The 25,755-nt window shown below is 42.2% G+C and overlaps 3 protein-coding genes across 3 annotated transcripts in view; 1 reads left to right on the forward strand and 2 right to left on the reverse strand.

Annotated features, from left to right (window-relative positions):
• Positions 1-6,436, reverse strand: part of LOC109465159 (lysosomal-associated transmembrane protein 4A-like) — an 8,156-nt gene extending 1,720 nt beyond the window's left edge. The window contains exons 1-5 of the mRNA XM_019762306.1: positions 6,167-6,436; positions 4,208-4,328; positions 2,659-2,732; positions 1,718-1,840; positions 32-174 (exon numbers count right to left, since the gene is read on the reverse strand). Of these exons, the coding sequence (XP_019617865.1) occupies positions 32-174; positions 1,718-1,840; positions 2,659-2,732; positions 4,208-4,328; positions 6,167-6,265 (560 nt within the window). The 5' untranslated portion in view covers positions 6,266-6,436. The remainder of the gene's footprint in view (positions 1-31; positions 175-1,717; positions 1,841-2,658; positions 2,733-4,207; positions 4,329-6,166) is intronic.
• A 2,397-nt stretch (positions 6,437-8,833) lies between these two features.
• LOC109465160 lies at positions 8,834-11,717 on the reverse strand. Its single transcript, XM_019762307.1, has 3 exons — positions 11,534-11,717; positions 10,247-10,330; positions 8,834-9,652 (listed from the first exon to the last, which is right to left on the reverse strand). Exons 1-3 carry the CDS (start codon positions 11,708-11,710, stop codon positions 8,834-8,836), a joined length of 1,080 nt encoding a protein of 359 aa, XP_019617866.1. The 5' UTR covers positions 11,711-11,717.
• A 3,205-nt stretch (positions 11,718-14,922) lies between these two features.
• Positions 14,923-24,058, forward strand: LOC109465379 (cholesterol 7-alpha-monooxygenase-like). The gene is made up of 10 exons (XM_019762599.1): positions 14,923-14,999; positions 16,629-16,826; positions 17,811-17,964; positions 18,491-18,596; positions 19,446-19,615; positions 20,633-20,770; positions 21,435-21,524; positions 22,234-22,330; positions 23,020-23,198; positions 23,731-24,058. The coding sequence occupies exons 1-10, from the start codon at positions 14,923-14,925 to the stop codon at positions 24,013-24,015; spliced, it is 1,494 nt and encodes a 497-aa protein (XP_019618158.1). The 3' UTR covers positions 24,016-24,058.
• The last annotated feature ends 1,697 nt before the right edge of the window (positions 24,059-25,755 follow it).

Consider the following 25,755-nt stretch of genomic DNA (forward strand, 5'->3'; position numbering starts at 1 on the left):
TCCCAAACGCTTTAACCATTACACCACTGACGCTACATGTAAAAGGCACGAGGTAATTTTTTCCTGTAAAAGCCTTACCTTGATGATCATGACCAGGAAGAAGATAGCCATGCAGATCAGCAGCAGGTACTGGGGGTCCATCTTCATCAGTTCTTCACGGTACGGCAAGTTGGGCTGCGAGGACCAGAAAACATCGCATTAACTTCTCAAAACGAACTTCACCAAACAACAAGTTCAAGGTGGGAATGCAGTGTTTTGGGTTATTATGGAAAAAAATAACAATATGAAATGCTGTCAAGCCTGTACATACATTGTAAGAACCCACTGGTCATTGTGACCATTTTTTCTCTCCATTTTTTGTCATCCCTTAAATGTTTCCCATTGACACAAGTGTCTATAGTGACCACCTGTCCACATAGACTGGATTTTATTGGTCCCAAGTGGACTTTTTGGGCAGGTTTGGCTGTAAGTCGTCCTGCTAATGCTAAAAAAATGAGCAGAAACCCATATAGCTATGCTTTGGAGCAAATACAGCGATGGGTTCACCACATTTTACGACATGGCAGGGAAAGAATGAGAAACACAAGGAAAACAATGATTTACATTGATATAACTATAATATGAAGTAAAATACAACTAAAACAACAGTTGGATAGCTATTCCCAACTTTATTGGTTAGGATTTTTAATTGCATAATGCAAACTGTTGATTTTCTAAATAAAAAAAAACGTCCATGCCCCGCATTCCAATGCTGGAGCAGGAAAGCTTGAAATACCTACCAAAAGACTTGAATAAAGACATACTGTCAGTATGGGAATGCTCTGTGCAGGTGTTAATCAAGTTAAATCCCAACAGCCAATCAGCAAGAAATGCTCTGTGCAGGTGGAAATGCTCTGTGCAGGTGTTAATCAAGTTAAATCCCAACAGCCAATCAGCAAGAAATGCTCTGTGCAGGTGGAAATGCTCTGTGCGGGTGTTAATCAAGTTAAATCCCAACAGCCAATCAGCAAGAAGTATAGAGGAAAGCTGCATGCCTATTGGTTGATGCCCTGCATTCCATTGTGATGACTCATGCCCAAACGTGGTAAACAAGGCACACTAACACAGTAATACATTTGCTATAACACAGCCAAAAAACTCAAATAAAACCATTCTAAAAGCCTGTATCACAATAATTTAAAAAATGCCTAGGGGTATTTGCCCACTGTACCTCCATACCAAATTTCAGGACCTTGGGCCCTAAAATGAAGAAGCTGAATCCATTTAAAAAATGGCAGGAGAAGGAGGAGGAGAAGAAGAAACATCAGAAAAAGCAATATGGGTTCACCACCACTTCGTGGTGTGGTGAACCCATAATGAATGTTTTGTTCCATGAAGGTCCTGATGTTGGGCATGTACCTATGGCTGTGAGGCATGGCTGTACGGCTGTGTCTATTAACTAGAGTTCAAGAATTCAACAAGAGTTATACCTTATATAGTTTACTGGTCCCCCCAGTAGTGCAGTTTTTGGGCAGGTTGGACTTAAGTCCTGATATATAATGCTAAAAAAAGTGTGCAGGGCCCGGGATATCTTCAGGTCTGAGCTGGACTAAATGAAAGCCTTACGTTTTGCTCCATGAAGGCATATGGCTGTAAGTCCTGATAAAGCTAATAAGTATGCAGCGCCCAGATAGCTTCAGTTCTTAGTTGGGCTCCTTACAATAAATGAAACCCTTACGTTTTGTTCCATGAAGGTCCTGATGTTGGGCATGTAGGAGACGAAGCCTATGGCTGTGAGGCAGCCGACGGTGAAGTCAAACACTTGGATACAGAAGAACGGCAGCAGGTAACCTGCACGGTGCTGGGGGGAGGAAACAGAAACAGGTTATACCACACGTCTATTAACTAGAGTTAAACCTTATATATGTCCATGAAATATTGAGAGCTTTTGCAAATTTAATTCATCTATGCATTGCGATGTTCACCTTTAACTAACTACATCCTTAATACATAATGTAAAAAATATGAAATTCCCATCATTTAAGTCACAAGATATAAAACAAAAATCCATCCAGTTGATGTAGTTATCTTGGTGACTCTCTCTCTCTCTCTCTCTCTCTCACACACACACACATACACACACACACTGCAGTTCCAGAACAAGCTGCCAGGGGAAAAGCTATCTGTACCACCAAAAAATAAAGGCCATAGCATGTCCAAGACAAAAGACACAAAAACATTCTACTGCAGTACCCAGGAAAGCCATAATGAGGCCCATAAACTACAGTGCCATTGCTCGTCCCAAGACCTACCTACATACCAAATATCATCAGGATCCATTCAGGCCTTCTGCAGGTATGCTGATCACAAATATGCGGAAACACACACACACACACACACACACACACACACACACACACACACACACAAAAACACACAAAAACACACAAAAACACACAAAAACAACGCCAAAATAGTAACTTTCCTTTTTCCATGGAGGAAAACTGCTGAAACCACAGCTTACATTTAGTCCTCTTACTAGCTTGCACAGACATCTACCTACAGCTTTTATCAACCTTGTTCTTCTTTTGTGACATGGAACCTATTTCAACACGACTTTACTATATATAAAGCTAGCGCATTTAGTTGTTGATAAGTGTACTGGGTTCTTTCCCTTACCTTTATAGCACCATACAGCATGAGCAGAGTCATGGTAAAGGTGAAGAAAGTGATGGCCAGGGCCACACAGTTATCTGTGGGGGGAGACAGAATAGCTGTTAGCTTTGGGCAACTTGGTGAATTGTATATTCATGCCATGCATATGTATGACACATGCTAAAAAGTCCTGTCAGCAAACCGGCAGCTGTCCATCTGTACAAGGCATTCCAGAGTAAGTGAAAATGTTCACACATCGGGAACTTTGCATGTAGCTAACCACTCCAGGCTCCAAAAAAGAGACTTCGCTTGGGTAGAAATTGAAGTCAAGTGCATCGAGCCATTAACACAGTATCAGTTTCAAGACAAAGCGTCACACAAGAGAAGTAGAACATGCCAACTTTACTCAATCATACAGGGATACAAGTAGTACATCCAACTTAAGACAGAAATCCAGTATCAACTTTGCATGGAAGTCACGCAATCTGGTAAGTTTGCCCAAGTTGCCTCTACTTTACAGGCAATGATACAAGACTTCATGCAAATTATGATACACAATCAGTGGTACACATAGATACAGTAGGTACAGAGACACAATAGATACAGAGGAAGACACCATGCTCTTCTTATTAGGTCATACACATGATACAGTACCCCCATTTTTGTCCTCTGATTCTCCTCCCATTACTGTGTAATATGGGGACCACTGGGGTGCTACATGTACATGGGAAAAACAAAACTTTGCCTTTTAAGTTATTGTTACTATAAGTATAGTTAGGTAAACAAATGAAAAAAAAAATTAAAATGTCATCAAAACTTTTTCAGTGAATTTGTATCATACTCAGTCTGCTTGCCAAGTTATCTTAGATTTTGACTTACTATGTCCTTATTCCTTGTACTTACAACTTACATGAGAATTAACAAGATGGTTAGGCCATAGCAAACAAACAAACAGACAAACAAAAAGCAACGTCATGACAAATAAACACACAAAAGAGTACTACCAACTCCTTACATTTACCAAGGTTCTCACCAGGATTTTTTCAAAGCATAGGGGTCAGGTACAGAAGAGCAACTTTCGTGGTGCAAGTCATGCATCGAGTCCCCAAAACATGACCACAGTAGAGGGTCTGGAAATTCTTTAAAAAATTTTTTTGAAACTCATAACCACCCAAGACACAATTTCTTGCTTAATGGTGGACAGACTTTGTGAAGTTAAGGTTTTGCCTTTGCTATAGCTTTATTATGTTTACCGAAGGAAAACATATTGTTTTTGCTACATTTCCTCCTCTTCTTCTCCAAACAGTGACCTCTGGCCTGATTGAACCAGATTGTCTCTCACCATGGTAACTGGTGTTGGGTTACATAATGTTGCAATTTTATAGTAGGAGGGATTTAGGCTCCTGTCATATATGTGAATGTGTTTGAGTAAAGATTAACAGAGCAGACCATATGCGAAGGTGAACATTATGCATTTGCTTCGCAAATGTTACATTTCTAGTTCTAAAGTGATACTTTCATTTTTTTGCAAGATTTATAAAGGTTCTCCCCACAAAAACATAATAATACGTACCGCTGCCCCGTGCAGTTTCGTTGCCGTTGTAGTTGAGGCTGTACCAGGTGTCTCCCTTTGGCATGGCCTCCGGATGGGTGATCAGGTAGGCCAGCACCAGCATCCCCAGCAGGTGACACACCTGTACAGGTACACAGGTGATGCAAGGTGAATACAGGTGTGGTGGACAAAATATTGCAACTACATGTAGAAGCATGTTGCCTGTACGAAACTGGTGATGTACATGTATTGTGCATAGCACTTCGGCAGAATGTCTCAATCAGGTGACACAACTGCACAGGTACACAGGTGAATGAGGTGATGCAAGGTGAGTAAAGGTGTGGTGGACAAAATACTGCAGCTACGTGTAACAGCATATCAGCAGAACGCAGGGCTCTAGCCAGCTTGAATTTTTTTCCGTCAGCTCTGGTTATCATTGGCCCTCGCAATCTAGCTATAGGGGGTCGGGGGCATGTTCCCCCAGGAAATTTGGGATTATCGAGCCTTCAAAAACTCAATTTCTTGCATTTTTAGAGGCAAATCATGGTGTCAAGAGTGGTTGTCTGTGGAACTTTCGGATTTTTTCATATTTTTACCAAAGATTTTGTTAATTTTCTCTGTCACTCAAGGTTGACGGATCACAAGCTGCAAAGTTCTGGTAAATGACGGATGGTGCTAGAGCCCTGGCAGAACGTACTAAACATGCCTGCATGAAATGGTTATACCATTACGTATTGTGCATAGCACTTCAGCAGAACTTCTCTTTTTGGTATTAACAATGACATCCTGTCCACAGTTACGTCAGAAAAGGTATCTGCGACGGGCCAAATTCTGAATCTGATGCAATGTTGACCAAACATCCAGCAAAAATCCGGTTTTTGTGCAGGCAAAGACAGTAAATTCTGCCGACAAGCTACATCTAGCAAGATTAAATATCTGTGCCCTACACAAATAACAAATAGTTTGTTTATTTATCTTTAGTTTAAGGCTTCAACAGAACAATGGAGGGTATGGCATAACAGGTGTCACCACCTTTTCAAAGCCGGACATGTCATACAAGAACATTAGAAAAATACTAGTACAGTGGAAGCCAGTTAATTGCAAAACGCTTATAAGAAAAAGTCCGCTAATTGAAAATAATTGTGAAAACCCAAACCGTTTCCCATTGGCGCCATTGTTTATCGTGCCCCTTATTTGAAAAGCCAATGCCGGCTAATTGAAAAAAAAATTGTCAAGTTGCAACACATTACAACAAATAATTGTGTTAATTCTTGATAACATCATACAGGTGTTTTCTATTCTGGTATGTCCATGTTTCATTTTCATTTTCGTTCCTACTAATACAATGTACACTGTAAAGACAACCATTTGAAAAACAAGTGGTTTTTCCATATCTGCTTCAAACCTTCAAATCTTGTACAGTACAAGATGGTATAGAATGTTTATGAAACTTTCCTATCTCTACTAATTTTTTTTCACAGCAACAAATCAAAGCCTGCCTCCAAATGACATCACTTCCTGATATTAAGAAATTTGATGACTGTACCCAAAGAAACAAAAGCTCTGACACAAAAGACACGTCTTCAAAAATAAACATATTAAAAGTCACGTACATTAAGTGCATTATCTATAATATAACTTCAATCTCAAATTGTTTGTAAAATTTCCGTGTTGTTGAGCCTCTGTTTTACTTCCTCAACCATAAAATTTGTCATAATATAAATATTTTGCTGCTACTTCCGCAGATTTTCTGATGATTCCTGTCAAAACTCCGCCATCTTTGTTTTTCACAAGCTTGACAAAAATATATATCACTGCATTGTCAGAAAACAGTCTAACATTTACTTAGATTCACATCATGACATCTCCACACACACACGAAAATCGATCTTGAACATACTAAAGAGTTATTTTCGCTGAAAATATAGGGTTTTAGCCGTGAAAAATCGCAGAAAAATATGGAAAAGAAGTACAACTCACCAGGTGTAGGAGGCCGATCATGATGGCCCCTGCCCGGACATGCAAGCACCCGCAACAGCAGCGAAATTCGCCACGTTTCATCCCTTCTTTCGCCTGCATTCTGACCAAATCCTCGCCTCCTTCCTTAAAACAAATCCTTAACTACCTCCTGGTCGGACAAAACTGGTAAGAAATCGTGTTAAAAACGCAGTAATTTGAAAAGGAACTGTTCCTCTTTTTCTCAGTTTCGTCTACTTCTCGTCCGACTTCTTGGTTACGTCATATGGGTCACATGATCTCATGTGACTAACATAACCAGTATTCATGCGCATGGTGGAGGTGACGACTAGCGGTGATGCGCCCACACAAAGTAGTCCTAGAAAACCCAATTTATATCGGCCTTCCAGTATGATCATGTTAAGTTTGTCCATTTCTTTGCTTATCGGTGTGAATAATCATTTGACTCATCTCTATTCCAGTGAAACTAAAACATTACGATTATATGACGAATGGAGGGGGTGGCAGTTCGATTATAGACCCCCTAGCGTCCTTCTCTATTACTGCAGCAGAACTTCCTAGGGGGCGTATCTGACAGATTGTCGTGATTTTTGGTGTAGATGCCTTACGCGATTATTGATAATTTGATCATTTTTTCATACTTTGTCAACTGATAGTGGTAAGTTAAGATTTTATGCAAAATGTAAAACTATGTACAACATAGAACGATATCTCGATATCGCAGATTTCGAACTACGCTCAGCCATTAGTAAAATTAGAGTTAGCGCCCATCCTCTGGAAATAGAGAGAGGCCGGTATAGAAGACTACCTGTATGTGAAAGAATTTGTAAATATTGTAGTGCAAAGGCTGTGGAAGACGAAATACATTTTATTTCAAACTGTTCATTCCATAACGACGCTCGAAATGAATTGACTTTTCAAACTTCTACAATTTATCCCAATTTCTCTAAACTTACAGACCAAGAAAAAACTATTCTTCTTTTAACTTCCCAAAACCCACAAATTTTGGAAAAGGTGGGACATTACGTCTTCCATGGTTTACAGAAGAGAAGTCAAACCCTTCAGATATAGTTTTAGACATAGTTATAGTTCTAGACAACTAACGTTTCATGTAGACTTTAGTTATTTTATACCCTACTCCATTGTTCTTTTATGTTTTGTAATTTGCAATTAGCCCCCGGGCAAGAATTTGCAATAAACTTTCACTATTGATGTAATTAGGTGATAATTGATGGGGAAAGTTATAAATTAGCTGCATTCTAAGATGAGCTAGTTGTGTCACAAAAATGTTTATAGGGGCTTTTTCCATTGGACGTTTTTAAAGATCACTTGCAGAGCTTGATTGTATGTCTTGTATGTGATATGTCCCTCAGTAGTCAGTGTAATTTGATACGTAAAATGAAGGCTCAAGGTCATACATGTATATGATATAGCAAAATATATAAAGCAAAAATGAGCAATCTGTAAGTAGGTGTACTCAAGATAAAATTTGAAATGTGTTGGTACCATTTTAATTTCAAAAATACAGTTTTTGATCAATGATAACGTTACATACAACTCAGATTCAACATCACCAAGCTTGTACCAAGGAGGGCCTTGCTTTTATTTTACTGTGTACAGTAATGGGAACAAGTACATAATGTAATATAAAATATCATACTGTTTTACTGTTTTTTTTCTACCTACCTACATTGTACCTCAACCTCTTTTTTTTCTATAAGGCCACACCAATTTAATTCCTTGGTTAACGGATTCGCCCGCTTCATATTTTTCTGATTTGCAAAAAAAAAAAAATTCATAATCAACTGCAAAATGCTCATATTTTGCCCTGAAGAGTTGAAATCAGTCCTTTTCTTCCTAGTTGTTACAGTTATTCCATCTTTCATTGCAGCGGTATCATTAAAACTTCAAAATTCATTGTTTAAATTTTGAACCAGCCTGGTGTGTTGATTTCATGGCTCCTATTTTTTTGCCCGCCTGCTCCATTATTTTTCTAAAAAATCCATTAACCAAGAAATTTAATTGGTGTGGCCTAACAGGTAAATCACATGTACAGAATATTTGTGATTGACAAAAGTAATTTGAAGGTAAATTGCACATAATTGTAAAATACATAACATTACATTTGTGATACATTAAATCACAGGACCAACATTGGAACATCAAATATTTGAAGACCACACTACCATTGCTTGCTGGAGTCAGTGGTATGTCATGTATTTGTTCATGATCATATATTTAAAATTTATCTAAAATTCATCTACAGAATTTTTTTTTTTCCTTTTCACCTCTTTACAGTCTGTGTGTTACTTTGCAATTAGCCTTTGGACATAAGCTTGGAAATAAACAAAAAAACAACAAAAAGTTAAGTTTTTTAAAATTTATCAGCATAAAACAAGACTGGAACTGGGCAAATTATAACATTTCTTATACTGTCCCAACAGAGGTTTAGACCTCAGATTATTTTTGATGTGTTTTTTTCTGGCTTTCTGATTTTTTTCTTGTATCTTTCTGGCTTTCTGACTTTTTTTTCCGTATCTTTTTTTTTTTTGCCAGCCAAACTATGGTGGCATATAGGATACTGCTCTGCCAATTTGATACTGTGTTCTCAATTTCATACTGTCTTGCAGCCTCCAAAAAATTATGCTTTGAAACTAATTTTGTGAAATCTTAGGAGACTTTCTTCAGCAGATCTTCCTTTGTGAAGCACTCTTCTTTATGCCCATTCTTCCAGTGTAGCGTCTGACATTCCACACTACAGTACCGAGCCAACAGGCACCTGGCACAGGCTTTCAGTGGCTTCCCCGAATCGCTATCTGTTTTTCTACAGTCCATCCGAGAGCATATCACAGGCACGGCCGCTATGTGACACACCAGGCCTTGTTCCACGTGTGGCCCTTCTGTTATCAGTCTCTTTGGTTTGGGAAGAAACTTGAAGTACTCCGAGGGATGCCCTGGTTTTTTTATTTCAACCTTGAGCAGTTCGGCGATGAAGAGCAACCGTCGCGCTTCCCCCACATCGTCGGAACCCCTTAACAGTCTTGCGTTCATCTCGAAGTAGTTTGAATCCGTCCCTTTTTCCTTAAACGTGTTCTTTTCCTTGTCGCTGCCCATCTCTACTGTGTAGTGAAGGATTCTGTAAGTGTAGTACAACGTCACGGGATTCGTTCCGTGCAACGTGTCCAGAAGCAAGTCATAACATTTAGAACGGCAAAATGGCTGCAGGACGTCTTTTCGTGTCGCCGCCACGAGTATATTATGGAGCGCCCTGAAGGGAAAATCTCTGTACGCCTTTTCGACTTCTCCCTTCTTTCTGATTTGTTTTGCCGTGCGAGCGAGAACTTCTTCGAATGATGGCAGGAGTTCAGTGAAGAACTGGCCGAGCTTCTTGGCCGCGGGGAGGTAGGTGGACATGGTGGAGATGGTCCTGAGCACGTCATCAAGAAACTGGCGGCTCTTGGCGATGCTCTCTTCGGCAGACGGCATCATCTAATCAAAAATAACACAAACGAAACAAGAAATGAGAGTCATGAAAGTTCATCCGTGTTGGTAGTTACATGTTTAAAGTTAAAACTTTTGGTCCATCACAAAAAATTCTCTCACCTAGAGCTTTCGACCAGACACTCTAGGTGAGAGAATTTTTTGTGTTGGACCAAAAGTTTTAACTTTAAACAAGAAATCAGAGTGTTGATGTAGGTTAGACATCCAGGTAAACAATATATTCTAGTACACTAGTGATGCTGAAGAAGGGCGACAGATGTCACTCAAAACATCTAAAAGTAATTTCCATAATTTATCCAGTATGAAAAAGTTTGCACTGTCCTTGAACATTAGAAGAAATTAGAGATTTGAGACTTTCCAGGAAATGTTTTTTTTTAAATCTGTGAATCAAGTATTGGAACCGTATTGTATTAGAATGGTAATATTTGCACTAACACATTCATATAACTGTTATATGGTGACCCGCCCCTCCTACTCTGTCCAGCCACTTGCTAATGTGATCCAAAAACAACCTCATACACACAAGTTTTTCACAGCAGTGGGTTCATGTAACCCAGCAGATAAATGTGAATGTTGGTTTACCTCCTTGAGAATCTTGGTCTGTGTGATGGCAGTGGTCACCAGCTGTACCATTCCTCGCTCTGCCAGCCGCATCAGGATCACCGACTGAACACAACATGCCAGGAAAATAATGTTACATAACATTTAATAACAATAATAATATTACTGCTTTATTTCTTTCAGACTGTACAGTACAGAGTAGCAGGGTCCCTGTAGGACCCTGAATTGATCTGCCGCATTACACAGGTAATCAAAAACAGTTGGCACAGATATTAAAAGACAATTATTCAAAACAGTTAAAAACAGCAATTATTAAAGGTATTTACAATAGGTTGCGATCACAGTCAAGCGGTTAAAAACAGCAAATTATTAAAAGTATTTACAATAGTTGCGATCATAGTCAAGCAGATACCATGTCATGACAGATTGTTGTTTTTGTTCATTTCAAATTCACACACACACACACACACACACACATACATTTAAATAATATAGGACACAATCATATACATGTACATTCTGCTTCACACACGTAACATTATGTTACATAGGACACTCTCATTTAACACATGAATTACATAAGTTTAAAGAGGGCCTGCAAGGGGGGTCCTGACAACGCTCTACACTGAATTCGTAAACTTCTCGATTACGCTTTACGATAAATTCCAAGTGGCCATGACGCATTACGTGGAATTAAAACGGCGAATACTTATATTAATTGTGTATTGGTTTTTGCTGTTTCTTCTTCTCCAAACAAATTAATAAGGTGGACGACCTGAACCAGATGTCTGTCACCATGGTAACTAACTGGTGTTGGGTTACATCATACCTCCATGGTTACATCATGTTGCATGTTGCAATTTTATAGCAGGAAGGATTTAAAATTTAGACTCCTGTCATCATATATATATATATGTGTTAACTGTTTGAGTACGTACAGAGCAGACCAAATTATGCGAAGGTAAACATTATGCATTTTCTTTGCAAATGTTACCTTTCTACTTCATATTTAGATTAGTCCCTGAAAATTATTGATGTCGTTGTTATCCACCTTACATTAATTGTACCCTGTACAGTTGTCATGCAATCAAATTCATTCATTCACTGTTTATAAGTGGAACAGATTCTTAGTTGTTAGTAACGTTAGAACTGTTACTATAACGTGTCAGCATCACCAACTATGCATCACCAACATACGATGTATCCGCTACCTGTTGCTTAATAAAGTTCTTCTTCAATAATTTTTTGTGGGCGTGTTAAGTGCAAGACAACCCATGCAGTACCGGGCAGTCAACGTTTAACGTTTACCTGTGTCTCGGTTTTGACGCCGATCCATGTGTAGGGGTCCAGGTGAAAGTTGTTGATCAGGAGCGACACAACGTCGTCTGGGTTGTCTGGTATTGTCTTCATGAGTTTCCTTTGCGTCGGCTTTCTACCATCTCCTTCTCCCGTATCTAGTTGCAAAACGACTGGAATCTTCGCCATCTTGCTTTTTTACTACAGGTAAATAAAGAGCGCTACCTTGCGATTTTGTGCAGAATAACAGGACATACTGTCGCTGACCGCTAACCAGCGCCATCTATGAAAAGTACTTCTAAGTGCAATTTTCAGGATGTAAAAATGACGACAATGAAACATAGAAAGATTCTTCCCCCCCTCTCCCCCTTTCTCCCTTGAAAAAGCTTGAAACTTGAAACCCTATCTCTTGTCGTCTGACTAAAATCATTCCCCCTATAACGTTACAGCATGATCATGAGTTCGATATGGAGAGACTACTTTCAAAATTCGCACGAACTAACGGGTAACTATATATTAACAGCAGGGCTTTAGCCAGCTCGAAATTTTTTACCGTCAACCCCAGGTCAACCCAATTCGCGAAAAAAAAAAATACCGTCAACGCGAAAAAAAAATTCCGTCAATGATTACTTTTAAAGAATGTCTTTCACGATCCGGTGATCGACATCACGCCCTCCCGCACACTTAATGCATTCGGTGTTCTAAATACCCGTCAAGATTGCAGAATAAAAAACTACACAATCTGCAATTTTGCAGAATGAAAAAAAACTACAGTTCTCACAAGGAGACAACACGCAATGAACAATCCGCTATGCCCTTTGTTTTGATCCGCTCAAATCCCGCCGCGATTCAAGCCGCGGCCATGCAAATGAACCTACTCATGACGTCACAGCCTCCGATTTCCACCGAGCCAGCCCCGAGCGCTGACCGACAGCGGGCGATGTGGCTCAGATCTCCGACGATTTCCTTATTTAGAGCGTTCGGAAGACTTCGGGTAGCAAACAAAATGGCCGACATGTACATGATTTTACTTGTCAGCTTCGCTTCTCAACCGAAATGAGGAAGTTACAGCTCCTTTGCGGACTTTAGCGGCCATGAAGTTGACTTGGGGAAGCGCTGAGACGTGATTTCGCTACGGCGTAGGGTATTTTGCCGCGGAGGGAGTTACGTGGCCGGCAAAAACTCGCGTGTCAGCGATCCTCCAGAAATCTTTATGCTGCCGCTCAAGTCTTCGCGCGAAGGAGGTCTGACGAAGTTTTAGATTAAATAAGGCCACATTGTGTGGATCAATCTCCGTTTTCTTGCGATAGTATGATTATTCAAGTACAGTATATTATTCAAAAACGTTTGATATTTCTTTGTTCGTTGTCACATGTTTATTTATCGTATTGTCATGTACAGTTTATAATAGCAGCGTGTGTCTGAGTCAAGCCATTGTTTTATTTTATTCTTATGTGGCCGTTAGCACATGTTGTTTTAACAGACAGCAACATTGAACAATAGAGCCAAGTCAACAGACGTCGGCACGGTCCTTGAAATCAGGTTTCCCGCCGCCGTGCGTTTGGAAAAGACGCCGCGCCGTGGCTCATTCAAATTCGCTAGGTTTTTCCATGTCTTTACCCACGATTTTTGACCGTCAATGTTGACGGTAAGGACTAAAATTTTTACCGTCAGACGGGACAAATTACCGTCAATTGACGGTAAAACGGGCGCTGGCTAAAGCCCTGATTAACAGTTACAAAAACAACAACTGATAAGGCATTGAGTTGACTCAGTACGAGTTATCTTATCTGTACACAAACAGTAGCAAACAGACGGAGAATCAAAGTCCACTGAACGACCATGATAATTATTTATAACGTTAACCGACGTATCTTCTCGTCTCTGAATGTTTTTATTCTACCAGTAGTACCAAAAGTACCAACAGGCTAGCCTCGAGTAGAAATGCAGTTCCTTAAATGTGGTAGGAAAGGTCGACGTAAGAAATGTAAGATGGCCGAATACGCCGTATGCACTGGCAGTCTGTGCAGGCCTCCGGGCGATTGGGAGTTTTGATACTGCGTTTTGTAAACTTCAAGTTTTAACACGTTCTTCTGCCGTGTCGGTTACAAATCTTCTCTGGGCGGCTGGTTGTAACTTAAGATGGCTGGTAAAAGAGCGCGTTAAAAATTCTACAAAACGCAGTATCAAAACTCCCACCCGCCCAGAGGCCTGCACAGGAGGCTAAGCATGCCCACACTACAGTTGTGAGGATGATGACATAGTCACATAGGTTAGGGCACGGCCTCGACCCTACAGAATTGGACTTTGAGGTCATGTCACCTGGACACCTCATGACTTAAGATCACTTAAGGCCATTGTCCAAGGTTCAAGTTGGTCACACATGCACAAAATGCTACGTAAATGTCAAACCATGTATTTGACAACAGTTGGATGAATGCTTATTATGTTTACCGAAGGAAAACATAATTTTACTCAGTTTCTTCCTCCTCTTCTGTTCCAAACACTAACCTCTGACCTGGCCAATGACATGATTTGTTGATGTCTGTCATCATGATGACGGGTGTTGGGTTTCATAATGTTGCAATTACATTGTCTGCTCTGCTCCTGTCACCATATACTAGTAGTACATGTATGTGAATGTGTTTGAGAAAGAATTAACAGGGCAGACCATGTCCGAAGGTAAACATTATGCATTTGCTTTGCAAATGTTACTTCTCTAGTATTAGCTTTATTTTCATCTGATAAAAGTTATAAGTTTCCCCACGATTTTATTGCTATTGCTAGTGATGACAGTGATATGCATATCAATCATTAGTACTAGCTCTAGTGTCATGAGTTCTGTCTGGCACACGACACAAGCCTGCTTCAAGTGCTTTTGTCGGTAATGCAGGGCCTAGATTATAGGCTCCTAGCGCGTAGCGTAGACTTCTGAACGTTTGCTTCTACTAGCGACTAGAGAGTACTCTCCAAGCAGAGGTTTGGGTTTTGGGTTATTTTTATCGTGTTTTTAGACTTTTTTAAATTGGGGTTTCATTTTTGCACTGGAATTTTTCTTCCGTTTCTTTTCTTGGCACAAACGATACCACAATAAAAAAGATTTTAAAAAACACACCAAAAATATACCCAAACCCAAACCTCTTATTGCTATCGCTAGTGATGAGTGATATGCATATCAATCATTAGTACTAGCTAGTGTCATGAGTTCTGTCTGGCACACGACACAAGCCTGCTTCAAGTGCTTGTGTCGCTAATGAGTAGCTTCTACTGGCGGCTAGAGCGGCGGTGAATTGCTGGGGGAGGGAGAGAGCTCAATAAATAAAAACAATAAAGTGTAAAGTCCAAAGGCCGCAGTGACTGCGCTAGCTAACATAGACCATCTGGAAACCTGCATAGGCAAGATGATGGCCGTACTGCTCGCCGTTTGTGTGGCCGTGGTCTTAGTGTTCGTGCTTCTACTGGCCACCACCAGGCGAAGGTACGTAGAAAGGACTCTCTCACATCTATATTATGTAGATCTAACAACGATCTGTTTCCTAGTATAGTATGATCATACTTTACTAGCTATAGGTATCTTCTAACAACACTCAGTGCAGTTGGCTGTGTATATAGTGCACATACAGTATCCTGTAGGCTAGGTGTAACAGGCCATTCAGTATAATATATAACTAGCTGCTGGTTATATATTATACTGAATGGCCTGTTACACATCTGATTATATCAGTATTTAAGCTACTTTGAAAAAATCTATGTCTGCAATGTGACAAAAATTATACTGTTCTCCAACTCAGCAACAAAAATGACTCACCAGCAATTTTCGACTGAATCACTCAGTCTTCATCAGCTTTATGACCCAAGTGCTGTGGTGGGTCATTTTCGTTTTTGAGTACGTTGGAGAACAGTTTAATTTTCGTCTTGTATTTTACCAAATCAGATGAACTTTCATGTATGTCTGCAATGTTGACATTTTGAAAATTGAGAATTGAGGGCTGTTATACAGATACAGTCTACAGGACGATGTATTCAGGACTGCATGGTGCCCTGCCATGGTCATTAGTGGTCGTTGGTGCGTGGTACACGCGTGGGGAATTCTAATGGGACGGAGTTTAGTTAGGGCCTACATGGGGGTTGGGGGGTTGGGGTGGGGGGTCCCGACAACGCTCTACGCTAAATTTGGAGAGCTGGCTACGTATTACGCTGAATTCAGGAAACCTCCCGATTACGCTTTACGTTAAATTCCAAGTGGCTGTGTACAGCGCATTACGTAAAATAAAACGGCGAATTACGCTCTACAAAGAGCGCCAATTACGCTGAATTAGAGCGGTCCGCCTACGCCCTACGTAGAATATTAAAACAGCCGATTACGCTTTACGGAAAAGGGCATGCGGCCCCCTTTAGTTAGGGCCCGGTCACAAGTACGTCGTCCGGTCGTACGAACGATCGCAAACTGAGGGCATTCAGGGACACATACCCTTTCCACTAGAGACTGCGAACCTTGAGCCCACTGATTACGAGCGATCGCTAAACATTTCAAAGATCACAAGCATTTGAATTTCACAAAGAACGAATTTTGTTATCAGTTTTTGCATGCTTTGTTGTCCTTAAAACAAAATATCCCACAAATCCAATTTCTGGTCGCTGTAGTGGAAAGGCGACCCTTATGAGCTTTGAACTATAATATACTTAAAGTTGTCTGACTTTGACCTTGAGAATACACCCCCTTCCCACATGCCTGTATGGGTTAGGCACAGTTCTGGATAGTCTCCGCGTATCCAAGAACGTAGATTTGCCCCAGGCACGGTTTTGGGTACACGTGGACTACTAGTATCCAGAATCGTGCACGAGCATGGTTCTAGATAGAGCACGTCATGGATACCCTTTCGAAAAAGAGTAGGGGCATGCCCCGGTGTGCGATGGTCCAAATACTGCTACTATCTAATGATTCACTACGGACTCCAGAAAGAATAGTGTGAAATTCACACTAATGGAGGTCCTACACAAACAAACAAACAACCAATCAAACAACCAATCAAACAAACAAACAAACAAACAAACAAACAAACAAACAAACAAACAAACAAACAAACACCCGCCTCTCTTCCCACAGAAGACCAGGTGAGCCCCCACTAGAGAGGGGACCTCTCCCGTACCTGGGCGTCGCTCTGGAGTTCTCCCAGAATCCCCTGGGCTTCATCACGTCCCGCTGGAAGAAGTATGGCGACGTCTTCACCGTGCGGCTGGCGGGACACTACACCACCTTCGTGCTGGACCCGCACTCTTTCACCCATGCTATCAGGAACAGCAAGTCAGTATCTCTCTTTCTCCCGTTCTCCCTTTCTCTCTCTCTGTGTATGTGTGTTTGTGTGTGTGTGTTTGTGACGTGTTCACCGTGCGGCTGGCAGGACACTACACAACATTCGTGCTGGACCCACACTCTTTCACTCACGCCATCAGGAACAGCAAGTCAGTATCTCCCTTTCTCTCTCTCTGTGTTTGTGTGTCTGTTTGTGACGTGTTCACCGTCCGGCTGGCAGGACACTACACAACAATCGTGCTGGACCCGCACTCTTTCACTCACGCCATCAGGAACAGCAAGTCAGTATCTCTCTCTCCCTCCCCCTATCCCTCCCCCTCTCTCTGTGTTTGTGTGTCTGTTTGTCTGTTTGTGTGTGTGTGTTTGTGACGTCTTCACCGTACGGCTGGCGGGACACTACACCACATTCGTGCTGGACCCGCACTCTTTCACTCACGCCATCAGGAACAGCAAGTCAGTATCCAGTCACTCCCCCCTCTCTCTCTACCTATCTCTCACTCTCCCTCCCCTCTCCCTCTCTCCCTCTTTCTCTCTTTCTCTCAGCGCGCGCGCGCGTGTGTGTTGTAGTGTTGGACAACATTATTTAGCAAGTGGCTGAGGACAGAGTTGGAGGGGCTGGTCACCATATACATGAATGTGTTTGAGTATTGAAGAATAAACAGAGCAGTAGTTTGTTAGGATACACCATGTGGAGGTAAACATTTTGTATGCAAATGTTACATTTCTAGTGTTATCATGAAAGTTCATCTTTGTTGGTAGTTACCTGTTTAAAGTTAAGACTTTTGGTCCAACACAAAAAAATTCTCTCACCTAGAGCTTTCGACCAGTCACTCTGGTCTTCCTCAGTAGACTGACCCAGTGAAGCTTGTCACGTGGCTTCTTTGAAGTGTGACGTCAACACTGGGTCAAAGGTATCTGGTAGACGATGTCGGCCTCCGTCGCGGCTCAATTTCTAGTGTTATTGCTATGTTTTAGGGTTCTGGACTTCCGACTGTTTTCGTCGAGGATCGCCCATCGCGCGTTCGGCATGCCGATAGTGTACGGGACCTCTCGCGACTGGGTCCGGGCAGATAGCGACGCGCTGTACCCGAGTGAACTACAGGGACAGGGGCTGGACAAGGTGACAGAGGTACGTACATTCCTGCAACAATGTGGCAATTTTGTGTCAAATGTCACATCTTGAAGACACATTCCTTTCTCGCTAGCTCCTTCTGTCGATCACTTAATTCTTTACACTCTGTTTCCACTAGAGGCTGACACTGCGATCAAAGATTTGACAGTTCTCACCAAACGCCGGACCTTAGTGCACATTACGTAATTTGGCGTGATAAACAGTTGTTACACCAGCAGTTGTTGTATCAAGTGCACCTCACCGGATAATTAATCCGGTGGTATGATGATGATGAAGCATTGTTCTCTCAACAAAAGTGGAAAGCCATCTATCTCGCTACAAAGATAACTGTACCTCAAACAACTGGATAGATTTTGAAATCGGTCAGACGTTTCAGGTAGCATCCACTACCTTTCGTCAGTGGCTGGTGAAACTGAAAGGTAGTGGATGCGATCGTTGAATTGCTTGAGCAACTGTTACCTCGGTATCTCATTACCTGGATGTCTAACCTCCATCGACGCATCCATCCACCCCACTGTTGCAGGTGATGATGGGAAACCTCCAGTCCGCCATGCTGGCCGCCACGGACGTGCAGCAGGAGTGGAACAGGGGAGAGCTGTGGGCGTTCGTCTACAGGATCATGTTCATCGGTAAGGGCACAGGCACAGTCATCAACCGTCGGGTCGCGTGGCGTAGCGGTAGCGTGTTAGGCTCAGGACCAAGAGGTCCCGGTTTCGAATCCTACATACACGGAGGAGTTCCAGAAATACACGACAAGTACATTATGTAGCAAGTGGCAGGGCAGAGTTGGAGGGGCTGGTCATTCACAATACATAACATATGGGTGTGTTTTTGCTTACCTCAGGTTGATTCGAGGTGGTCAAGGTGGTCAAGGTCCCTAAATAAATGCATAAAACAAATAAACAATCATTTTTAGCATGACAAGTACATTATGTAGCAAGTGGCAGGGCAGAGTTGGAGGGCTGGTCACCATATTTATTAATGATTTTTTGTTGCTTCCTTTAGGTTGATCCTACGCCCAAGGTGGTCAAGGTCCCTGCAGAAACACATAAAACAAACAAACATATAACAGCATCATACAAGACGTCCTACGGGAGACACAAAGCATATGCATAAACACATGTAGCATATAAACGAACATTTTTGTGTGTCCCATAGCCTCCTACAGGGCGCTGTTCGGGAGACACAAGGAAAACACAGACGAGACCGCCCGACTGGTTCACTCTATGGAGGTGTTCCAAAATGTACGACAAGTACATTATGTAGCAAGTGGCAGGGTAGAGTTGGGGTGGGGGTGGGGCTGGTTAACATATATTTCATTGTGTTTGTTTTCTTCCTTCAGGTTAACTAAATAAAACTTGGTGTTCCATAGCCTCCTACAGGACGCTGTTCGGGAGACACAAGGAAAATAAAGTAGCGGTGGTCAAAATCCCTGCATTAACGCATAAAGCAACTAAATAAAACTTGGTGTTCCACAGCATCCTACAGGACGCTGTTCGGGAGGCACAAGGAAAACACAGACGAGACGGCCCGACTGGTTCAGTCCATGGAGGTGTTCCAGAAATACGACAAGCGCTTCCCAGAGATCATTTCGAACGTGCCGTGGTGGCTCATGGGGCAAACCAGGAAGCGATATGAATATCTGAAGGTTTGTTATACATGATGTACATGTCCTTGTTCAAAGAAGGAAAATATAATGTTTTTGTAATCATAGGCCCCCCAAAATGTTTTTGCTATGTTTGTTCTTTCTTCTTCTCCAAACACCGAAGGTCAATAACCTGGACCAAATGTCTGTCACCATGGTAACTGGTGCTGCAGCAGACACCCTGTGGTGTTGGATTATATTATGTAGCAAGTGTCAGAGCAGAGTTGGAGGGGCTGGTTACCATGTATATGAATGTGTTTGAGTAAGAACATAATAAAAAATTAAGAATAAACAGATCAATTAGAATAAGCAGTAAAAAAATAATTGAATATGTGTAGAATTAAGAAAACAGAGCATTAGTTTGTTTAGGCCACACCAATTTAATTTGTTGGTTCTAGTCGTTACAGTTTTCCATCTGTCAATGCAGTGATTTGATTAAAAGTTCAAAATTCATTGTTTAAATTAAACATTAACCCAGCCTTTTGTGTTGACGTCACGGCTCCTATCGTAGCATTTAAGGCTATAATAGGATGCCTAGACCTGTTTTTATTTATTTTTTTCGCCCTGTCGCTTCATATTTTTTATGAAAACCAACAAATTAAAATGGCGTGGCCTTAGCAAATGTCCTATGTGTTCAGTCCATGGTAGCTCCAGCCGAGCTGAGCCAGCGGGGCATCTCAGACTTTAATCGGATGCGGCAGGAGATCTGGATATGCTAGGGCCACAAATTTTTGATGGTACATGGCTCTTGTGCTCGGAGATAATGACATGCGTTTGGGCCCTCTATGCTAGTTCTTAAACTGTTTTCCTGTGTTATCATGAAAGTTCATCTGTGTTGGTAGTTACATGTTTAGAGTTAAAACTTTTGATCCAACACAAAAAGCCTTTGACCCAGTGTTGACGTCACACTTAAAAGCCACGTGACAGGCTCACTGGGTCAGTCAGTCTACTGAGGAAGAAGAACGTTTTGTGTTGGACCAAAAGTTTTAACTCTAAACATGTTTTCCTGTGTGTGTTCAGTCCATGGTAGCTCCTGCCGAGCTGAGCCAGCGGGGTTTGTCCGACTTTATGCGGATGCGGCAGGAGATTTACACAGACGGGGAGCTGTCTGCTGACGAGAAGGCGGCCTTCAACTTCGCAACCATGTGGGCCTCGCTGGTAAGCAAGATTCATAATATAACTATAATAATTTAACGGCTCTTGGTCGCAAATGTGCTGCATGATGTTGAAACATTGGCGCACCAAATCCGTAGGGTGTTTTTGGCACCCAGTTAGACAGATTAGCCTGTGAGGCTCGGTGGGCGTCACGCCACCGTACAGGTGGGAAAGTCGTGTAAAGTACCTTTCCCAAGGGCACAAGATCAATGGCATGTCAGGACTCGAACCCGGGACCTCAGGGTTCCGAGTGGAATACTCTGCCGCTACGCCACACGACCCCACCTGGCGAACACACGACTAAAGCCTTGCTCACAACCCGCCGTACGTGCTTCTGCGTGCTGTCTACGTGCTAAAACGTGGGCAAACGTAGGGCATCCGTGCGTGGTGAGTACCACCTCCGCACTGAGTCCTACGGATTTTGGAGCACGCAGACACGCCGTAGAACTTTAAGTGCATGCAAAACTTTTCATGCGTGCTGTCTGCGGATTCACCACCCGTACGTACGACGCGCGTGCCCTGTACAGCCTATGAGCATACAACGTACGTTTTCAGACAAACGTGGAAGACGTGGCCTCACAAAAAAAAAAAAAAAAAAACGTAACGGACAAAAAGCACGTACGGCGGGTTGTGACCAGCGCTTAACGCTATTTCTTGTCCGCCCCAGAGTAACACGGTCCCCGCCGCCTTCTGGACCATGTACCACCTGCTGAAGGATCCGGTCGCCATGGGTGCCGTCAGGGCAGAGGTGGATCAGGTAAAAATTTCAGTTATTTCCTTATTTCTTCCTCTGCTTATCTAGTTCGTTTTCTTCACAAGTATATAGAATATATGTGTCAGGGTCTGGTATCAGAGTCTTTGTCAATAGACACTCTGAAAAGTCTTTCCAGCGTGTATCGTATAATTTATAGACACTGATCACGATTCTACCTGATCGGAGTCTTTATCTGTCTAGTTACCGGTATGACCGTGAGTCCTTCGGGGGTAACGCATCTACTAGCCTGGTTAAAGCCAGAACTACCCTAGCCTGGTTACTAAACGGGAGCTAGACTAGGTTTGTTAACCGGGCTATGCATCTACACCAGCTTCGCAAGCACATGGCGCGGCGGCAGCTGGCAAAACAACTTCGGTATGGAGATGTGGTTTCCATTTCTCAGGGACCGCCGTGTGCCCTGGTGTCTGTCGTAGGGCATCAAAGAATGCAAAGGGTGGTTGACATCCCGCATTTGCTTGAAAAGAGTTTTCGTTGCAGTTTCCCGTCTGTCCTGGAGGGTGGAGAAGGGGGTTGTTTGAGTACTGTTGCCATAGATGATCCTCGCCGCCCTTCTCTGAACAGCTTCAAGAGTGTTCTTCTGTTCTGTGTTACAGCCCACGTACGTACACGACATCAAAACTTTAATGATAGCACATGAAAGTAAAGCTCCATACATGTGCCGAACTGTTTGATCTTGTTTTGTTCTCTCCAGCTTCTGAAGGAGACCGGACAGACCTTAGAGAACGTGAAGGAGGGAGGCGAGATGATACACGTCACCAGGCAGCAGCTGAACGACATGAAATGCCTCGGTGCGTGGCAAAATCATTCTTAGATATTAACACCCTATCCGATAGTGCTATTGTGTATCTGCTACTTAATGGATCACCTTTACTTTCATCTAAAGTCAACTCTCAAATACTCATTATTACACAGCTATATCTCTCTGAAACTAAGCGATTTAACAACTGATTTATACTTCTGTATTCATTTACAATATCTTAATAGCTAAACTCTGTTCTCTTGTTACCTGGACGATACCCATGTTTTGTGATGTGATTTTTATTTTATGTCTAGTGGTGACGTGAATATAAGCATGTTGTTTGTGTGCGTCAGCACTATGTATTGTATTTTTGCATGTTGAAATAAAAAAAAATCATTAGTCTGTACCAGGCTCTACAGTTTGCTGGGAAAATATAGAACTTGGCTAAATAGATTTAATGGCATATCAAAGGAGTAAGCCGACTAGAGGGTAACCTACTGTAGGTTGCAAACTGTACCCCCTAGCTGGCTAATTTCTCGGACATACTATTCAGTCTATTTGGTCAATTTCTACTATTTTTCCATCAACCTGGGGAGCACGGCGTCTATCCTAGTCCTGATTAGAGTGCTTTATGCAATCTTCTCGGTTGTTGCAATAAATTCACGAAAATCCCAAATACTTCTCAGTTTAAACAATGAGATTTAGTTTAAAGTCTAAAATCTTCTATTTTTGATACAGGTAGCGCCATCAACGAGGCATTGCGCATGTGCAGTGCTTCGATCATCATCCGGGTGGCCACCGATGACGCCGAGCTGGCCCTGGAGTCCGGCAGTACCTTCCGCATCCGCAAGGGGGACAGGGTGGGCCTGTATCCGGGGTTTCTGCACATGGACCCAGAAGTCTACGACGACCCTGAGGTAACCTCTTTTATCTCCCTTTATCATGTTTACCTTTGCAGAAAATTCGCAGAATTTTTTTTTTAGTACGTTTCTTCTTCTCCAAAAACACGACAGTGACCTGGACCAGACTTCTGTCACCATGGTAACTTGTGCTGTATCAGACGCCCTGGGGTGTTGGCTTACATTATTATTTAGTAAATGGCAGGACAGAGTTGGAGGGGCTGGTCGCCAAAAATGTTAATGTACAAAGCAATAGGTCAAACCAATAACAAATCAATAGTATGTTACTTGTAGGCTAGACCATGTCAAGATCTAGCTTTATCTCGCACTGATGAAAGTAAGAGCGCTAGCTGATTGGTACACTGTACCTTGCAAGGAGTTTTATATTTCAACCAGACAATCCTCTAACGACCTGAACTACTAAGACCACAATGAAAGATCCCTGGGGGACTATCCAGAGTCGTGTCTGAAACATGATTATAGATAATTCACGGTTCTGTATTAAAAAAAAGTTCTTCTCTTCTAATTTCTCCACACGTTTTTGCTTCAGACCTTCAAGTACGACCGGTTCCTTGAAGACGGCCAGGAGAAGACCGCGTTCTACAAGAACGGCCGGAAGTTGCGTCAGTACCTGCTTCCGTTCGGGCATGGCGTCAGCATGTGTCCCGGAAGGTTCTTCGCACTGAACGAGATCAAACAGTTCGTCACCATCGTCGTCTGCTACTTTGACATGGAGTTACTGGACATGGAGACCCCACCCATGGATCAGTCACGGGCAGGGCTGGGCACGCTGGCACCTCTCAACGATTGTCTTTTCCGTTATAGGCTCAAGTAGAGCTCTGATTGTGAAGGGAAGAACACTGTCCTTGGTGCTGAAATCTGTATCGGAATAGCCGATATACGCGCTAAAATAGGTCTCTGTGCGTGTATGTGAGCACTCGGACATCACCTTTCGTACTAGATGTAATGTTAAATTTCTGACGCTGCAATAAGAAAGCATCACCACTGAAAAGAAATGAAATAACCTTTTTTTGACGCAAGAAAGATACAGCGACTTTTGTATATGGTCAGATACAAACTATGAAAATAGAATCGCGAAATCTACTACCTAAAACAATAAGAGATCAAACAGTTTGCCACTTTCGTCGTCTGCTACTTCGACATGGAGTTATTTGACATGGAAACCCCACCCATGGATCAGTCAAGGGCCGGGCTGGGCACTCTGGCACCTCTGAAGGACTGCCTGTTCCGCTATAGGCTCAAGTAGAGCTCTGATTGTGAAGGGAAGAACACTGTCCTTGGTGCTGAAATCTGTACCTGTATCGGTATACCCGGTACAACCGCACTGGGACATTACATTGCTTTCTGATTATAGCGTTGTATGTCTGCCACCTTAAACAGAAACTGATAAATATCAAATTAATACAAGTTAAACTGTGAAAGTAGAAATACAAAATCGTATAATTGTACTAACTAAAACAGTGACAGCTAAGAAATCGTCACCATAGTCGTCAGCTACATCGAGATGGAGTTGATTGACATGAAGACCCCACCCATGGATCAGTCACGGGCCGGGCTGGGCACTCTGGCACCTCTGAAGGACTGCCTGTTCCGCTATAGGCTCAAATAGGATTAAAAAAGGGCTCTCAGTGTGTGTATGTGCGCACGGACACTATATGGCTTTCTGAATGTGTCTCACTCTACAAAACGTAATAATCACCACCAAAAAAAGAAAGAAAAGACTACAACAACTTTCACATTGTTAGCTACAAACTTTGAAAACACAAATGCAAAATCTTACAATTCTACTAACTAAAACAATAAGGGCTAAGAGATTAGTTTGTCACTATCGTGGTCGTGCTACTTCGATATGGAGTTACTGGAGAAACAGACCCCTCCCATGGATCAGTCAAGGGCCGGGCTGGGCACTCTGGCGCCTCTAGATCTGAAGGACTGCCTGTTCCGCTATAGGCTCAAATAGGACTCTATTTTTGAAGGAAAGGCCACTGTCCTTGGTGCTGAAATCTGTACCTGTATCGGTATACCCGGTACAACCGCACTTGGACATCACATTGCTTTCTGATTATGTTGTTGTATGTCTGCCACCTCAAACAGAAATTGATTAAAATCAAATTAATACAAGTTAAACAACGAAAGTAGAAATACAAAATCGTATAATTGTACTAACTAAAACAGTGACAGCTGAGAGATCGTTACCACCGTCGTCTGCTACTTCGAGATGGAGTTATTTGACATGGAAACCCCACCCATGGATCAGTCAAGGGCCGGGCTGGGCACTCTGGCACCTCTCAACGATTGTCTTTTCCGTTATAGGCTCAAGTAGAGCTCTGATTGTGAAGGAAAGGCCACTGTCCTTGGTGCTGAAATATTTACCTGTATCGGTATACCCGGTACAACCGCACTGGGACATTACATTGTATTCTGATTATGTTGTTGTATGTCTGCCACTTCAAACAGAAATAGAGATAAAGTTCAAATCAATACAGGTTGAACCAAATAGAACTGCAAAATCGTATAATTGTACTAACTAAAACAGTGACAGCTAAGAGATTGT

This window comes from Branchiostoma belcheri, unplaced genomic scaffold (genome assembly GCF_001625305.1).
Source record: "Branchiostoma belcheri isolate BF01 breed outbred unplaced genomic scaffold, Haploidv18h27 scaffold15, whole genome shotgun sequence".
NCBI classification, from domain to species: domain Eukaryota; kingdom Metazoa; phylum Chordata; class Leptocardii; order Amphioxiformes; family Branchiostomatidae; genus Branchiostoma; species Branchiostoma belcheri.

What these genes read in the sequence shown, in the direction of transcription:
- LOC109465160 (XM_019762307.1), bottom strand. Translation starts at nt 11,710, where the DNA reads ATGGCGAAGATTCCAGTCGTTTTGCAACTAGATACGGGAGAAGGAGAT. An exon ending in GCGTCAAAACCGAGACACAG is followed by an intron (nt 10,331 to 11,533) that starts GTAAACGTTAAA and finishes TGTTGTGTTCAG; the next exon opens with TCGGTGATCCTGATGCGGCT. An exon ending in AGACCAAGATTCTCAAGGAG is followed by an intron (nt 9,653 to 10,246) that starts GTAAACCAACAT and finishes ATTTTTGATTAG; the next exon opens with ATGATGCCGTCTGCCGAAGA.
- LOC109465379 (XM_019762599.1), top strand. Translation starts at nt 14,923, where the DNA reads ATGATGGCCGTACTGCTCGCCGTTTGTGTGGCCGTGGTCTTAGTGTTC. An exon ending in CTGGCCACCACCAGGCGAAG is followed by an intron (nt 15,000 to 16,628) that starts GTACGTAGAAAG and finishes CTCTTCCCACAG; the next exon opens with AAGACCAGGTGAGCCCCCAC. An exon ending in CAACCATGTGGGCCTCGCTG is followed by an intron (nt 20,771 to 21,434) that starts GTAAGCAAGATT and finishes TGTCCGCCCCAG; the next exon opens with AGTAACACGGTCCCCGCCGC.